We start from the raw sequence: 12,537 nt of genomic DNA on the forward strand, positions 1-12,537 counted from the left end.
TCAGTTAACTTAATTGATCATTATACTATGGCATTCATTTGCAATTCAGTAGCACATCAAGCAAATCAAACGTTAACTGTTTATTTTTTTTATTAATTTATGTTTATGTTATATGATTTATTTTATAGGTAAAGCATTTTATATTTATTTATTTTATTATATTTTTTTAAAATAACAAAAGAAAACAGAAATAGAAGTAAAACACATCTAAAGCATTGGAAGGAAAAGAAAAAAATCACGTTGAAATATAAGTATACTTACAACCTTGTGTAAAGAAAGAAATCTATATTATTTTTTTTCCTTCCTCAACTGTTCATTCATTTGATGTCCACATTCCTACTGTCATTATAGTGATTTTGCATCCTGAAAGTAATAGCCTTGTGTCTGATTAGGGTATAGACACCAAGGTTTCATCATTCCTACCTCTTACATATAGATTTGCTGGAGCAGAATAGCGCGTTCCGGCACTGTTGGTAGCGACACACTCATATTTGCCCTGGTCAGATTCTTCACTCTGCTCAATTTGTAGTGCACCTGTCCAGATACAAAATATATAGCCAAGAAAATAATCAAGAGGGGTTCTTTTGAATTTTTCCCCAATCAGTTCTATGCAACATAGAAATCTCTGAATACGAAGGGTCCAATCAACGTCGTTTCTTGCTACAAGTTACAGACAAAAAGTGATGTAATGGTAAAATAATATTAATTTAATTCTGCATCTCTATAGTAAAGTGATTATACACATATAGTACAGCATTTTTTTAACAACATTCTATAAATGTCATTATTTTCTTAAATTGTATTACAATGAAGATGAGTGAGACTGCTTCAAGGAAGTATGGCTTTGAAATAAAATGTAATTTGTTAGGGCATTTTTTAATATACGGGATATAACGTATATTTTTTAAAAGTATCTAAAGGGTATTTAAAGAAAATACTTTGTGTTTTGATTTTAAGAAGAAAGATAAAAAAAATGCAGCAAGAATTAAAAAAAAGGCTGCATGGACTGCAAAAAAAGATGACCAAGAAAAAAAAGAATCAAGAAAAAAAGACAAATTTAATGTATGCCAATTATTTTGATTTTATTTTGATTTTTTCAAGAATTAAAACTCCCTTAAGACATGCAGGTTTGAAAGAAAGACACTTTGGTACCACTTACAATTTAAGAATGTGTGCTGGAAAACAAAGAGCATTTGAATTAGAAAATAAAAAATATAGAAAACAATGGCTAGTGCCAAGACAATCAGAAACAAACCAACCACTGCTTGAGGTACTCAGAAGGTCCCCAAAGACACCCATCAAAATCCACGTGTGGGATTAGCAGTGTGGTGTCACAAAACCCAAGAAAAATGCAAAACAAGAAATGCATAGACATTGTTTCAGTACATAGAAAAACAGTACTACAAGCATAAAATTCACACACAAAGTTGTAAACCTGGTGTTTCCGAGGCCTGAAGAACGGATGATCCAAAAAGTCGAGGAAGAAATTCAAGAAAAAGTAAGTGAGGGAAAAAGCATCTTTGTGAATTTGCAAGAGGAAAATGCCATGTTTGTTTTCTATTTTGCTAAAAGAGAAAAAAAGTATGAAAAACCCAGAAGACCAAATACAAGACCAAAAAAAAAGAAAAAAAAGAAAAAAGAAAACCCATTTCTGAAAGTTAAAAGCAAAAAGATGATGTTCCTGGTTTCCTTCTGCATGTCTCCAACTGTTCCCTAGACCAAGTGGCATAGGTCCAGAATAAGAACAGCTAAGGAAGAAAAAAAATCATTTTTTTCTCTCCAATCAGTCGGACAAAAAAAAAAAAAAAAAAAAAGAAGAAGAAGAAGAAGAAGAAGAAGAAAAAAAAAGGGACAAATGGAAAGCTGTGACTGGGCTGTGGTCAAAAGACCTTGATATGCTTTCTTTGAAGCATATCACAACTTAAATATTACATTAAATGAAACTGAATATCAAATTATAAAGACACATGGTGTGGTTGTAACATAAACGTAAATTAAACAAACATTAAAATGGTGATTTTTCTTTTGGTTTTTTTATGATATGTAACATATACAGAAAAATGGAAATACATAAAGAATGATCTAAGATTGTTCTGTGAATGTTTGTTCAGCAATCTTACCTCTTATTGGTGTACCACCTGGGTGGATAATATGAATGCAAATAAGATTAGAAAGAAGAATCATTAGTACCAGAAGAAGGAGGCTAAGGGTTTGGAAGAAGAATTAAAATAGATTTACAGAATAGAAAAGGAAAACAGGAATATATTGAACTGATTGAGTAGGTCCTAATAGCATATTACACTGTACCACAAAGAGCCAAGGACCCAAAATGGCACTGATATTTTCCTAGTAATACAGGCAAAAAAGATTAGAAGGGCTTGGTGAGGACTCTTTAAGCGTCAAATCAGTTTTTAAGGTGGATTATACATTTATTAGGAGGTTTAGGGTAACATGTTTATTTAACAGTCTACAGGTTACGTGAAGGGTATTTGGGTAACGAACACTGTGGTACAGGTCAGGGTATGATATTTGTTTTGGGATCAAAAGTGAAAATAAGGGCATTTTCTCTTGGAAGGGTGTTGCTAAATAGTCTACAACAATTTTGTGAAGGTGTGTGTGCCACTACAAAGGGCTTGTGACTACACTAGCCAGTTGTAAAATGCATGCCATGCATTTTAACAGTATTGAGAATACAAGGACTCATCTAAGCATGGAAACTGGTGGGGGGTGAAGTGCGCTTCAGAACTAAGCACTTACCAATAGATTCTGGAGATTTAAATACGGAGAGAAGAAAGACAGCATAAAAATATTATTATATTCCTTATAATTTGGCACTTATTAAAGATCTATAAATCTACTTTTTCTACGTCACATTGTACACATTTTTTGTTGACAACAAGCAAAATAGGAAATTAACAACACGATTTGAACAGCACAGGACAGGTCAAAAAGCCAGGAGATTTGACAGAGATGATTTAACATCTTTAAATTTTACTTCATGTTGTTATCAGAGCTTATTTAAAAGCTGTTTAAAAAGTTTACATTTTAGGGGTTGTTTTCTAAAAAAATAGAAACTTTACAAAGCCACAGTTGTCCGTAACGCATTGCAACAGTATCTAGGTATCTTTAGCCATGAGGGTTTGGTTATTTGGTCTGGTAATAGGGAAATAGATCTAAAGAAGCGAAGAGATTAGGTGGGTGGAATAGAGCAGCTGCTAGGAGATGCACAAGCCAAAAATAGGAGAGAGGTCTGAACCCTCTTAGAAAAACTGAGCTTTCAGCAGATTCACAAAATATTATAGAATGTTGAAGTAGTTAAAAAAAGTTTAATCAACAGTTAGTGGTAAGTGTGGTTAAAGTAAGTACTCTCCAAAAGAAAGTCTTGTAATATTAGAGTCTGTGTCAGCATGTGTATGCTGTTAAGAGTTAGACTTGAGATGATTTGACTCAACTCTGTTTTGTTTATGTGCAAAAAGGATATTGCTGATCTTTAAATATTTTCTTTATGAATGTTTGTAGTAATGGAAAATTGCCATTGGTACTCCTTCTTCTTGGAATGAAGTACAATGTTGAAATTGGGTTTGCAACAGAAAAAAAAGAAGAAAGAGAAAAAGTAGGAGAAGTATGGATCTGTCAGATGCCACATTAAAGCAGTAAAATAAAGAGAAAAGATTGGAGTACAGTCACAGCAGTGAGCAATGAAAAGTAAACAGAAGCCGCAAAACACATACAAACACATAGACACACATACACTCACATACACGCACACACGCATTCGGAAGACTTTGGAACCAGCTGTAACAACGCCACTGACATGAAAAACATACTAATTAACACAAAGAAGAGAGGAAGAAGAAAAAATTGTTATCTAAAAGTAAAAGGAAAATATAAAGTGTGAGAAAACCGCACTTGGCGCTAGGATTAGTGGTAGCAAGACCTTACCTGATCGTAATTGTTTGATCCGTCCATTGCTGTTGCTGGTATCTACTGGCAAATAATCTTTGAACCAACTTATTTCAGGGTCAGGGTTTCCACTGGCTGCGCATAACATGGTGGCTGTGCGTGTACGTTCAACCACCTTTAATTGAGGGCCCATATCTATAGTAGGAAAACCTCGTGGAATTTGGTCCTCTGGAAAAAAAAAGATAACTATATAATAATAACTAAGAAAATTGGAAGAAAGAGCAATTTAGAAGATATATTAAATAGATATTTAATTTTGCAATTATGACAATCACATATAGTTTAATAAAAGATCATGAAGTAAAAAAGTGGGAAACATGGGTAAATAAAAAATATATATATTATAAAATGTTTAAGTATTTTTATTTAAAACATATTGGATGACCTATTAATTTAAGAAAGTTCACATATTACGAGTAAACTTTACATGTTGATTTATATATATATATATATATACATATATATATATATATATATAGATTTTTTTTTGTTTCATAATGGCTGCCTTATTTAGGATTTTGGATTATTTGTATTTTTTAACATGGTATATGAATAAACTAGATGTTTGAATATTAGCTGATTGATCCATTTTCCACGGACCAACTGTCAAACCGTCTTTTCTTGTGCTGCAAGTTTTCCGTTTGTTAAGTTCTGCCAGTTGTAGTCATGGCAGCAGTTATTTAGGTTATGCTTTAATTTTGGTATATTCTTGTGGTTCTTTTTTCTTTTGTTCATGAGCAATTAAATATTCTTGACAAAATTGTTATAACTAAAATAATTGGAGAAAAATAGTAACCGCTATAGATAAAAATATTTAAAAAAAATTGATAGGCAAGAGACAGCTTCACATGTTCTTTGTCATATTATGATAAGATGGTTTATCTATTTTTTTATTGACTGCAGCTTTGGTGGAACTTCTACTTGGATATCACCAAAACTCTATTGCCATGGACTTATAGTTCTATCCAAAATTGTACACTCTTGTACATGGACCACAGAGGGAAGTTAATTTAACCCCTTAACAATGCTTGACGGAAATTTTCCGTCAAGGCAGACGTACCTTTAAGGACGCATGGAAAATTTTAGTCATTTATTAAGGTTAACCCCAGATCGCCGCAATCACCACGATCGCCACAATCGCGGCGTCAAAGCTCCTCTGATCTTCCTCGGTCGACCGGGAGCACCCGATCGCGCTGTCCCTGCAGCTGTGATCATTCTGACAGCCTGCCAGAGCGAGCACTTGTGCTGCAGGGACTTCTGATCCGCCTCCCTGTCTTTCTGCGTTCAGTGTAAAGTGCAGGGAGATGGATCAGCAGTGATCTTCTCTCTGTGTGAAAAAAATTAAGTTAGTTTAAAATCCCACCCCCCTTTACCCATTTTAAATAAAAATTAACCCATTCCCTGCCAATTGATCACTGACTTCAAAGATAAATTGGCAGGGATTATATTTTACTGTGATCTGATTTTTTTTAAACCCATTAAGGCAGGGATAGGCAACCTTCGGCTCTCCAGATGTTGTGGACTACATCCCCCATAATGCTCTTGCACACGTAATGCTGGCAAAGTATCATGGGAGGTGTAGTCCAAAACATCCGGAGAGCCGAAGGTTCCCCACCCCTGCCTTAGGGTTAACTTTTATGTTTTTTTTACCCTCAGGGGTTACATTTATTTTATTAATTAATTTAAATATTTTACAAATATATATTTAGCTTGCTGGGGTGGGTGGAAGTTAGTAGGCAATTGGGGAATTTGGTGTTAGGCTAGCTAAGGGTTAACGTTAAAAAAAGTTTTAAAAAAAGCTTTAAAAAGTAGAAAAGTAGGGGCGGAGCCGGACAGGCATCCCGACCAGACGCACCTTACAGGAGCTCCCGCCGAGCTGATCCAAACTCGACGGAAAACCCGAGAAAACCCACTGAACTTTTCCCGCAAATCAGCCTATCGGCTAGAGGAAGTCCTCATGTACGTGCCGATACCAAATTCGACACCAGTCTCGTCCGGGAACCGCGGCAACGGTATGAGGCCTAGCAAAAGCACGGGGGAAGGACGGCCGCCTTCCCGCCAGAAGCTGAAAGCAACACAAGAGCGTAAAACATGCACCCCCCCCCCTATGGACCGGCGGGGGATATCCCGGTCCCCACCAAGGGGAGTGTCCCGAACCCAGCACCAAGCGACAGACACCAAGGTATCTCGAAGAAACGCGGGGCCGGGAACACCCAAGATGGCGGAGCACTATCAGCCAACGCAACCTGACAAGCACCGAAAACAACCTGATGCACCACACACCGGTGAACAGGCAAAAGACCCCATCACTATTATATTTGATCGCTTCTGGGTTATGCTGGAAGAACGCCTGCGGGCGGGGAAGCCACACCGAATCGCCCATACTGCGACCAGAGCCGATGGCGGAAGGGTGAGTGAGGGTCCACTTCAGGGCAGCGCAAACACCCGAGCTCCCGACACTCACGTTACAGGCCCTCCCGGGCTGAGAGCAACATGGGGCAAGCCCCAGAGGTGCCGGCCACACAAGCGGGGAAAAGCAAAGCGAAGACCCAAGCGACCAGCCAAGATTCCCTGCACCACCCCGAAAGGGTCGAACCTGGACCACAACGGTCTCCAGGCTCGTGGCCTACATGCACCAGCCCTCATGCAACCCCGGGGCAGAAGGGGACCCCCGCCCCCGACGCATCGCGGCATCACACAGCCGAGACAGCACCCAGACGCACGGCCCACACCAGGGAGACAGCGAACGACCGGCACTAACAAGGCCCGCAGCAAAAGAGTCCGAATCCCGACACACGCTACGGAAGAGAGATCCTCAGCATATCATGCCAATACAGTCGACCGTCAGCAAGGCCTTCACCAGCAGGGGAATCAGGACCTTCCCACACTGTACCTGACAGCACTGGCCCAGATAAAGAACCAACGCTCTTATTGGACCAGCACCAGGGAGAGAAGAGACACTGGGTTGGCAAACACTAAGGACTACCTACTGGAACACAATAGTGGCATCGGTTGACGAGTCCCTGGCACCGAGGACACTGCTAGCACACAGCGCTGGCGGTAATTGCATCATCTGGAGACCTCCTGGTGACCTCGGGCAAGTTGCTGTTTAACAGCTCTCCTATCCAGAGCAATATATGTGCCCCCTTGGACTAGAGTAACACTGAGACTGTCTACTACACTGCTTATACTGCCACTGCATGTCACTGTGCTTCAGCTGTAAATAGTAAATTCGTACCATTCCCATGTCACCATGTTATTAATATTACTGCAATGACGCCATAGGATATCACCCTGCCTACGCTACATATGTTGCTTAGCTCCTAGCCTTATGTCATGACCACTAGTTTGTGATCATAATATACTAGAGGTGCAACTGTTTATTGCCAATACACGAGGGTAATCTATAGGGACGCTATACTCTACTAGTAATGTTAAACATATTAATGTCTAGTTTATAAAACCTTGTATATAGCTATTTTTTTTCTTTTTTTTTCTTTCCATTACTTAAGTCTACTGCGGGAGTTGGCGGAATGTGTGAAGCTCTAACTGGTGGCGGCACCCTGCTTTAATGCTAAGCTGGAAACTGTAATAGGACTGCATACTCATTAGTCTACACTGTGCAATCTGTCAAAAAGTAAATTATTGTCTCACCGATCGCAAGTTGGGCTGTTACTGGCCAAAACGTATGTCCCTCGCTTCAGTATAGTCACACATAATCATATAAATGACACTAAAGCGGTGACACTTAAAGAATAATCCTACTGTCACTAATTAGCCGGTGCTCAAAGTTAACCTATATATACATTTTTATATTTTTCATACGTTGTTTTCCAAACAGATCGCTACTCGCATACTCACTGCATGTAACTTATCACGATACAATAGACCGATTTTTGAGCTCGAGCAAGATATCAGCCCTACATATGTGTACTCATTATAGGACAAGCAGGGTCTAATCCTGTATTATACTTAAAAAATTGTGTACTGTACTCTATATGTCATGTTACTAATTGTTGTTAAATGGTCTTCTGCAGCTGTTGTGGCATAGTAGACCTAAATGTTCTTTTTCTCATACACGAACAAAAATAAAGAATTACAAAAAAAAAAAAAAAAAAAGTAGAAAAGTAAAAAAAAAAGAAGTTTTAATAACGTTTCAAAAAAGTAAAAGAAATCCCAAACCCCTTTACCCAGTCCTAATTAAAATTAACCCCTTGCCTGCCATTTGATCATTTCCTACAGTGATCAAAATACAGATCACAGTATTATACTGTTATCAGATTTTTTTTTTAACCACTGACGGTTAACTTAATTTTTTTTTAACCCTCAGGAGTTCAATTTATTTAATTAAATAATTTAAATATTTTTACATTATATATTTTGCTAGCTGGGGTGGGTGAAATTTATGGGAAATTGGAGAATTTACTGTAAGTAAGTGCTGCTTACTGCTGGTTAGGAGTTAACGGTAAAAACTGTTTATACACATTTTAAAAGTGTGAAAAAGTTTTAAGAAAGTTGAAAAAAGTTGAAAAAAATGTAATAAGTATAAAAAAAGTTGAAGAATAAATAAAAAAAGTAAAAAAGTTTTAAAGAGTAAAAAAAGAAAATACATTAAAAATGTCTACATCTACAAATGCCTACCACTACACCTGGAATAAACTAGTGAAAAAATGACCCCACGCTAAGGTTCAAAATATGCCTTTTGAAAAATGGTATGCGTTTGTGGGGAAGTTTGAATAACCAACCAGCTAAACTACTCTCAAATGGAACATGGACACAGCATAAAACTTCAACTTTAGAAGAAAACCTGAATGGCTGTGTCTCAAATGTGCCCCTTCAACATCCACATATACCTGGACATACAGGGGTATTGCTGTACTCCATCGACAAAGCTGAGCAACATATGAAGTTTTATAAAACCGTGGCACACATAAGCTTTGCAAAATATACAGTGCAAACTCACTTTGTCTATCAAAAAGGCAGAAAAATGCTTATTACCACTACACTTGGTAAGATCTAACTGAAAAATGATCCAACGCTAAGGTTTAAAATATGCCTTTTTAAATACCCTAGGATGTCTTCTTTAAGAAATTGTATGCCTCTATGGTGTAGCTGGAATATGTAGCCTGCTCAAGTGCTCCAAAGTGGGACACGGACGCATCAAAACCCTCCATGAAAATTCACACTTAAAACCTGAACTTGTCGCGACTCTTTTACAGCACTGTAACTTCACAAAATAGTAGTGTTGGTATATTCTGACTGCAAATTGCCTAAAAAATGAACTTAAACTCCCATAGTATGAAACTGTTATATATTGCAAATCATATATATATGTAAGAATACCACTCACATTCTCCTGATTGGGGACAGAGCTAGCAGCTGCAGACTTGAATACAACCCTAGCTGACATTGTGTAAAACTATCTAATTTGAAGAAGGGGAAGGTCGCCTTTACGGACCTGTGAGCGTTTTATCCCTGAGCTTGGTTGATAGCTCAGGAAAATGTGAGTGGTATTCTTACATATATATATGATTTGCACTATATAACAGTTTCACACTATGGGAGTTTAATTTCATTTTTTTAGGCAATTTGCAGTCAGAATATACCAACACTGCTGTGTCAACTTTGGAGAAATACTCCTTCTGCTTTTGGACGAATCTTGACTTGTATGTAGCGCTAAACCTTTTTGTATTTTGGTTTATGTGGTTGGTGTATGTGGAAAGACTTGGTGTTACAGCAGCTATTGTATGAATATTGGTGTACAACAATGTAAATTTCTATTTTTCATTCAGCGCCAGTATATATTCTCCTTTCTTCACAAAATAGTGTCTAGATCATACATTGGGCATATTGTTTTACTCAGAAGATGTAACTGATCATAATTAGGGGGATTTTATGACAGTGGTACATATCAAGTGTAAGAAATACTCTGCAAAAATGCAACATGTACGTAAAAATCATTTTTTTTCCCTCACCAAAAACATTGACATAAATTGGTGAAAAATGGTGACAAGTTAAGGCACAATATACACCATATAAGATACACTGGGGTGTCTGCTTTATCAAATGGAAGCCATTTGTGGGGTTATTTGAAGAGTCAAACAACTATCATACCCTAAAATGAGACATAGGCCCATCATATCCATCTATGAACATTTTAACTATAGAAACTGAAATAGCCTTGTCTCTTATATGGCATTGTAGCTTCACAGAATAGTGGGAGATAATGGGGGTATCATCATAATCAGCAGATGTAGCTAAACACAATATGGGGTTCTGTGCAGGAATAGCACACACCAGCTTTACAAAATACACATTACAAAAACCTTGTTATATGTGCACATGCCAAAATAGAGAAAAAAACAACATTTTACTTAATTTTAAAATTTTATTATTTAGCAGAGATTGGCGATGAAATGGCTACGTACAAAGTGTCAAAATAACCTTAGGTAAATAGCCTGTGATGTCTACTTTATATAAATATATACTTGTGTGTGGCAATTTTGTTTTCTGTGATGGCTACTAAACCTACAAGACAAACATACCAACTTCTAAAAAAAATTCACATTGACATTTTATTTTAGTCTTTTTATTTTGTGACCTGTAACTTTCAAAATAAGCTCAAATCCTGTATATATTATGTACTCTTTAAATCAAGACACATAAATTAATTTATTTTGAATTATTTTTTCTAAGCTGGACATATTATGCACACACTATTATTGCCAAAACTGTGAACAAAATAGTTTTTCCCATTTTTTGGCATTTGTTTTGTAATTAATGAGAATTTATCTATGTATATGTGACATCAAATTAATGCCCCTTTTGCCCTCTAAAATGGTATATAATATGTGTTGGTGCAATAAATGACAGAGATGCAAATTGCATTTGAACACAAACAGCAAACATTTCAAAAATGGCTTGTGTCCTTAAGGGTAAGTCCAGTTTTTGAACATGCATCCTTAATGGGTGTAAAAATGCCCAAATGTTATTAAACAGAAAAAAGCTTGTAAGGTAAAATGCAATAAATGGTAAGTCTAGGGGGAGTTTCATTAATTACCAAAGTATTGACAACCACTCACCTTATCTAAGAACTATGTGCTAGGTGGGATCTCTATCCTAGCATTCTATTGTATGCAAAAAAGTTTGTTGCATTATATCATATGCAAAAGTGTTGTTTAGAAAGAAAGAGACTACATGACATCCTTGCAATGTGCAAGGTTGGTAGCTTATGATCCATCTTAACTGAGTGTAACTATTTCTACTGTATACACTGAAAGCTTTGCAAACTTGTATTTATTATGTTTAATTAACAATACAGCAATTCAATGTGTCATATTATTGTAAACAGTAAAGTTTTATGTTTTTTCTATTCCTACAATCATTCAAAAACGTATAATTGTGTTTACATTACACACAAACTGAAAAACTGTATTCAACGTGTCAGTCCAGTTGAAAAACTGCTAAAATTACTTTAAATTATTGCTCTTTTGCTTACATTTTCATTCCTACTATAAAACATGTTCAGAGACAGTGATGGGTGGGTGGGTGGATGGGCAGCCAGACCGATAAATAGATTACAAACAAGAAGAAACACAAAGACATACACAGCACACACACAAATGCAAACAACAACAATGAATATATGCTATAAATTCCAATAGCAAAATCAAAGTGTCACTAAATGTCTGCAATATTAACAGTATGCTTGACTGCTGATTGTATTTCACCCTGCTCTTTGTCGATTATTGTCTTTTCCCATGAAGCTAATAGAAACCTTTATTTTCTCTAGGTAAATACCTGCTATTATCCGTGGGACTCAGATGGGAGATGTGAAAAATACTGTCATTGTAAATTGTTAAGCTGGCAGTCATGGAGCTTACTGAACCTTTGCTCTATCAGGTATCAACCATTATTATTAAACGGGGCTCGTTCAAAACATAGCATAGGAGAAAAAAAAATCCATAAATTAGTGGCAAGACTATAACACAGAATTCTTTTTGAAGATTACACCCACGTTATGTGTTTGAAACAAATAATTTAGAAATAAATCTATATAGCACAGTCTGCTTAGCTATAAGAACAAAAACTCATATTAAACTACATACAGCAACAACTCATATGACAAAAAAAAAAAAACGTATTCACTAAGGTGAAAATTGCTGGAAAATTGCTGGAAATTCAAAATTAATTCAAAGTAAATTTTGAATTATAGGCCAAATAGCCAAATTAGAATCCTTTTACATGTCAATTCTGTTTTTCAATTTGGCTGTTTTGACCTTAAATTTGAAATTTACTATGCTTTTCTGGTAAGTATCGCTTAATTGAAAACCCTGAATGTAGCAATTTGTGAGCAAAAAAGTGAGATTAGACAAACACAGAAATGCAATAAAATAAAAAACAAAAATATATACTATAACCAGAAAACTCATTATAGAAAATGAAGCTAAATGTTTTTTTGTTTGCCACCCAGAAGCACCAAGGAAGGTAAAACTTCACTCTGATGCCTCCGACCTCAAATTTTTAAAATTCAAATCACGGAATGCTTACGTTGTAATTCAATATGTTGAGGTC

At 36.3% G+C, this 12,537-nt stretch overlaps 1 protein-coding gene across 15 annotated transcripts in view; it reads right to left on the minus strand.

Annotated features, from left to right (window-relative positions):
* The window catches only part of PTPRD (protein tyrosine phosphatase receptor type D), a 1,559,142-nt gene that overhangs the window by 149,896 nt on the left and 1,396,709 nt on the right, over nt 1-12,537 (minus strand). For 13 of the 15 annotated variants that reach the window (XM_063455128.1, XM_063455127.1, XM_063455126.1 and 10 more), the window contains 2 exons: nt 3,943-4,131; nt 424-534 (listed from right to left, as the gene is read on the minus strand). In XM_063455128.1, the coding sequence (XP_063311198.1) occupies nt 424-534; nt 3,943-4,131 (300 nt within the window). Of the gene's footprint in view, nt 1-423; nt 535-2,120; nt 2,139-3,942; nt 4,132-12,537 lie in introns of all 15 variants that reach the window. The other 2 variants (XM_063455118.1, XM_063455117.1) reach the window with 1 other exon arrangement.

The sequence above is a fragment of the Pelobates fuscus genome, chromosome 5 (assembly GCF_036172605.1).
Source record: "Pelobates fuscus isolate aPelFus1 chromosome 5, aPelFus1.pri, whole genome shotgun sequence".
Classification (NCBI taxonomy): Eukaryota; Metazoa; Chordata; class Amphibia; order Anura; family Pelobatidae; genus Pelobates; species Pelobates fuscus.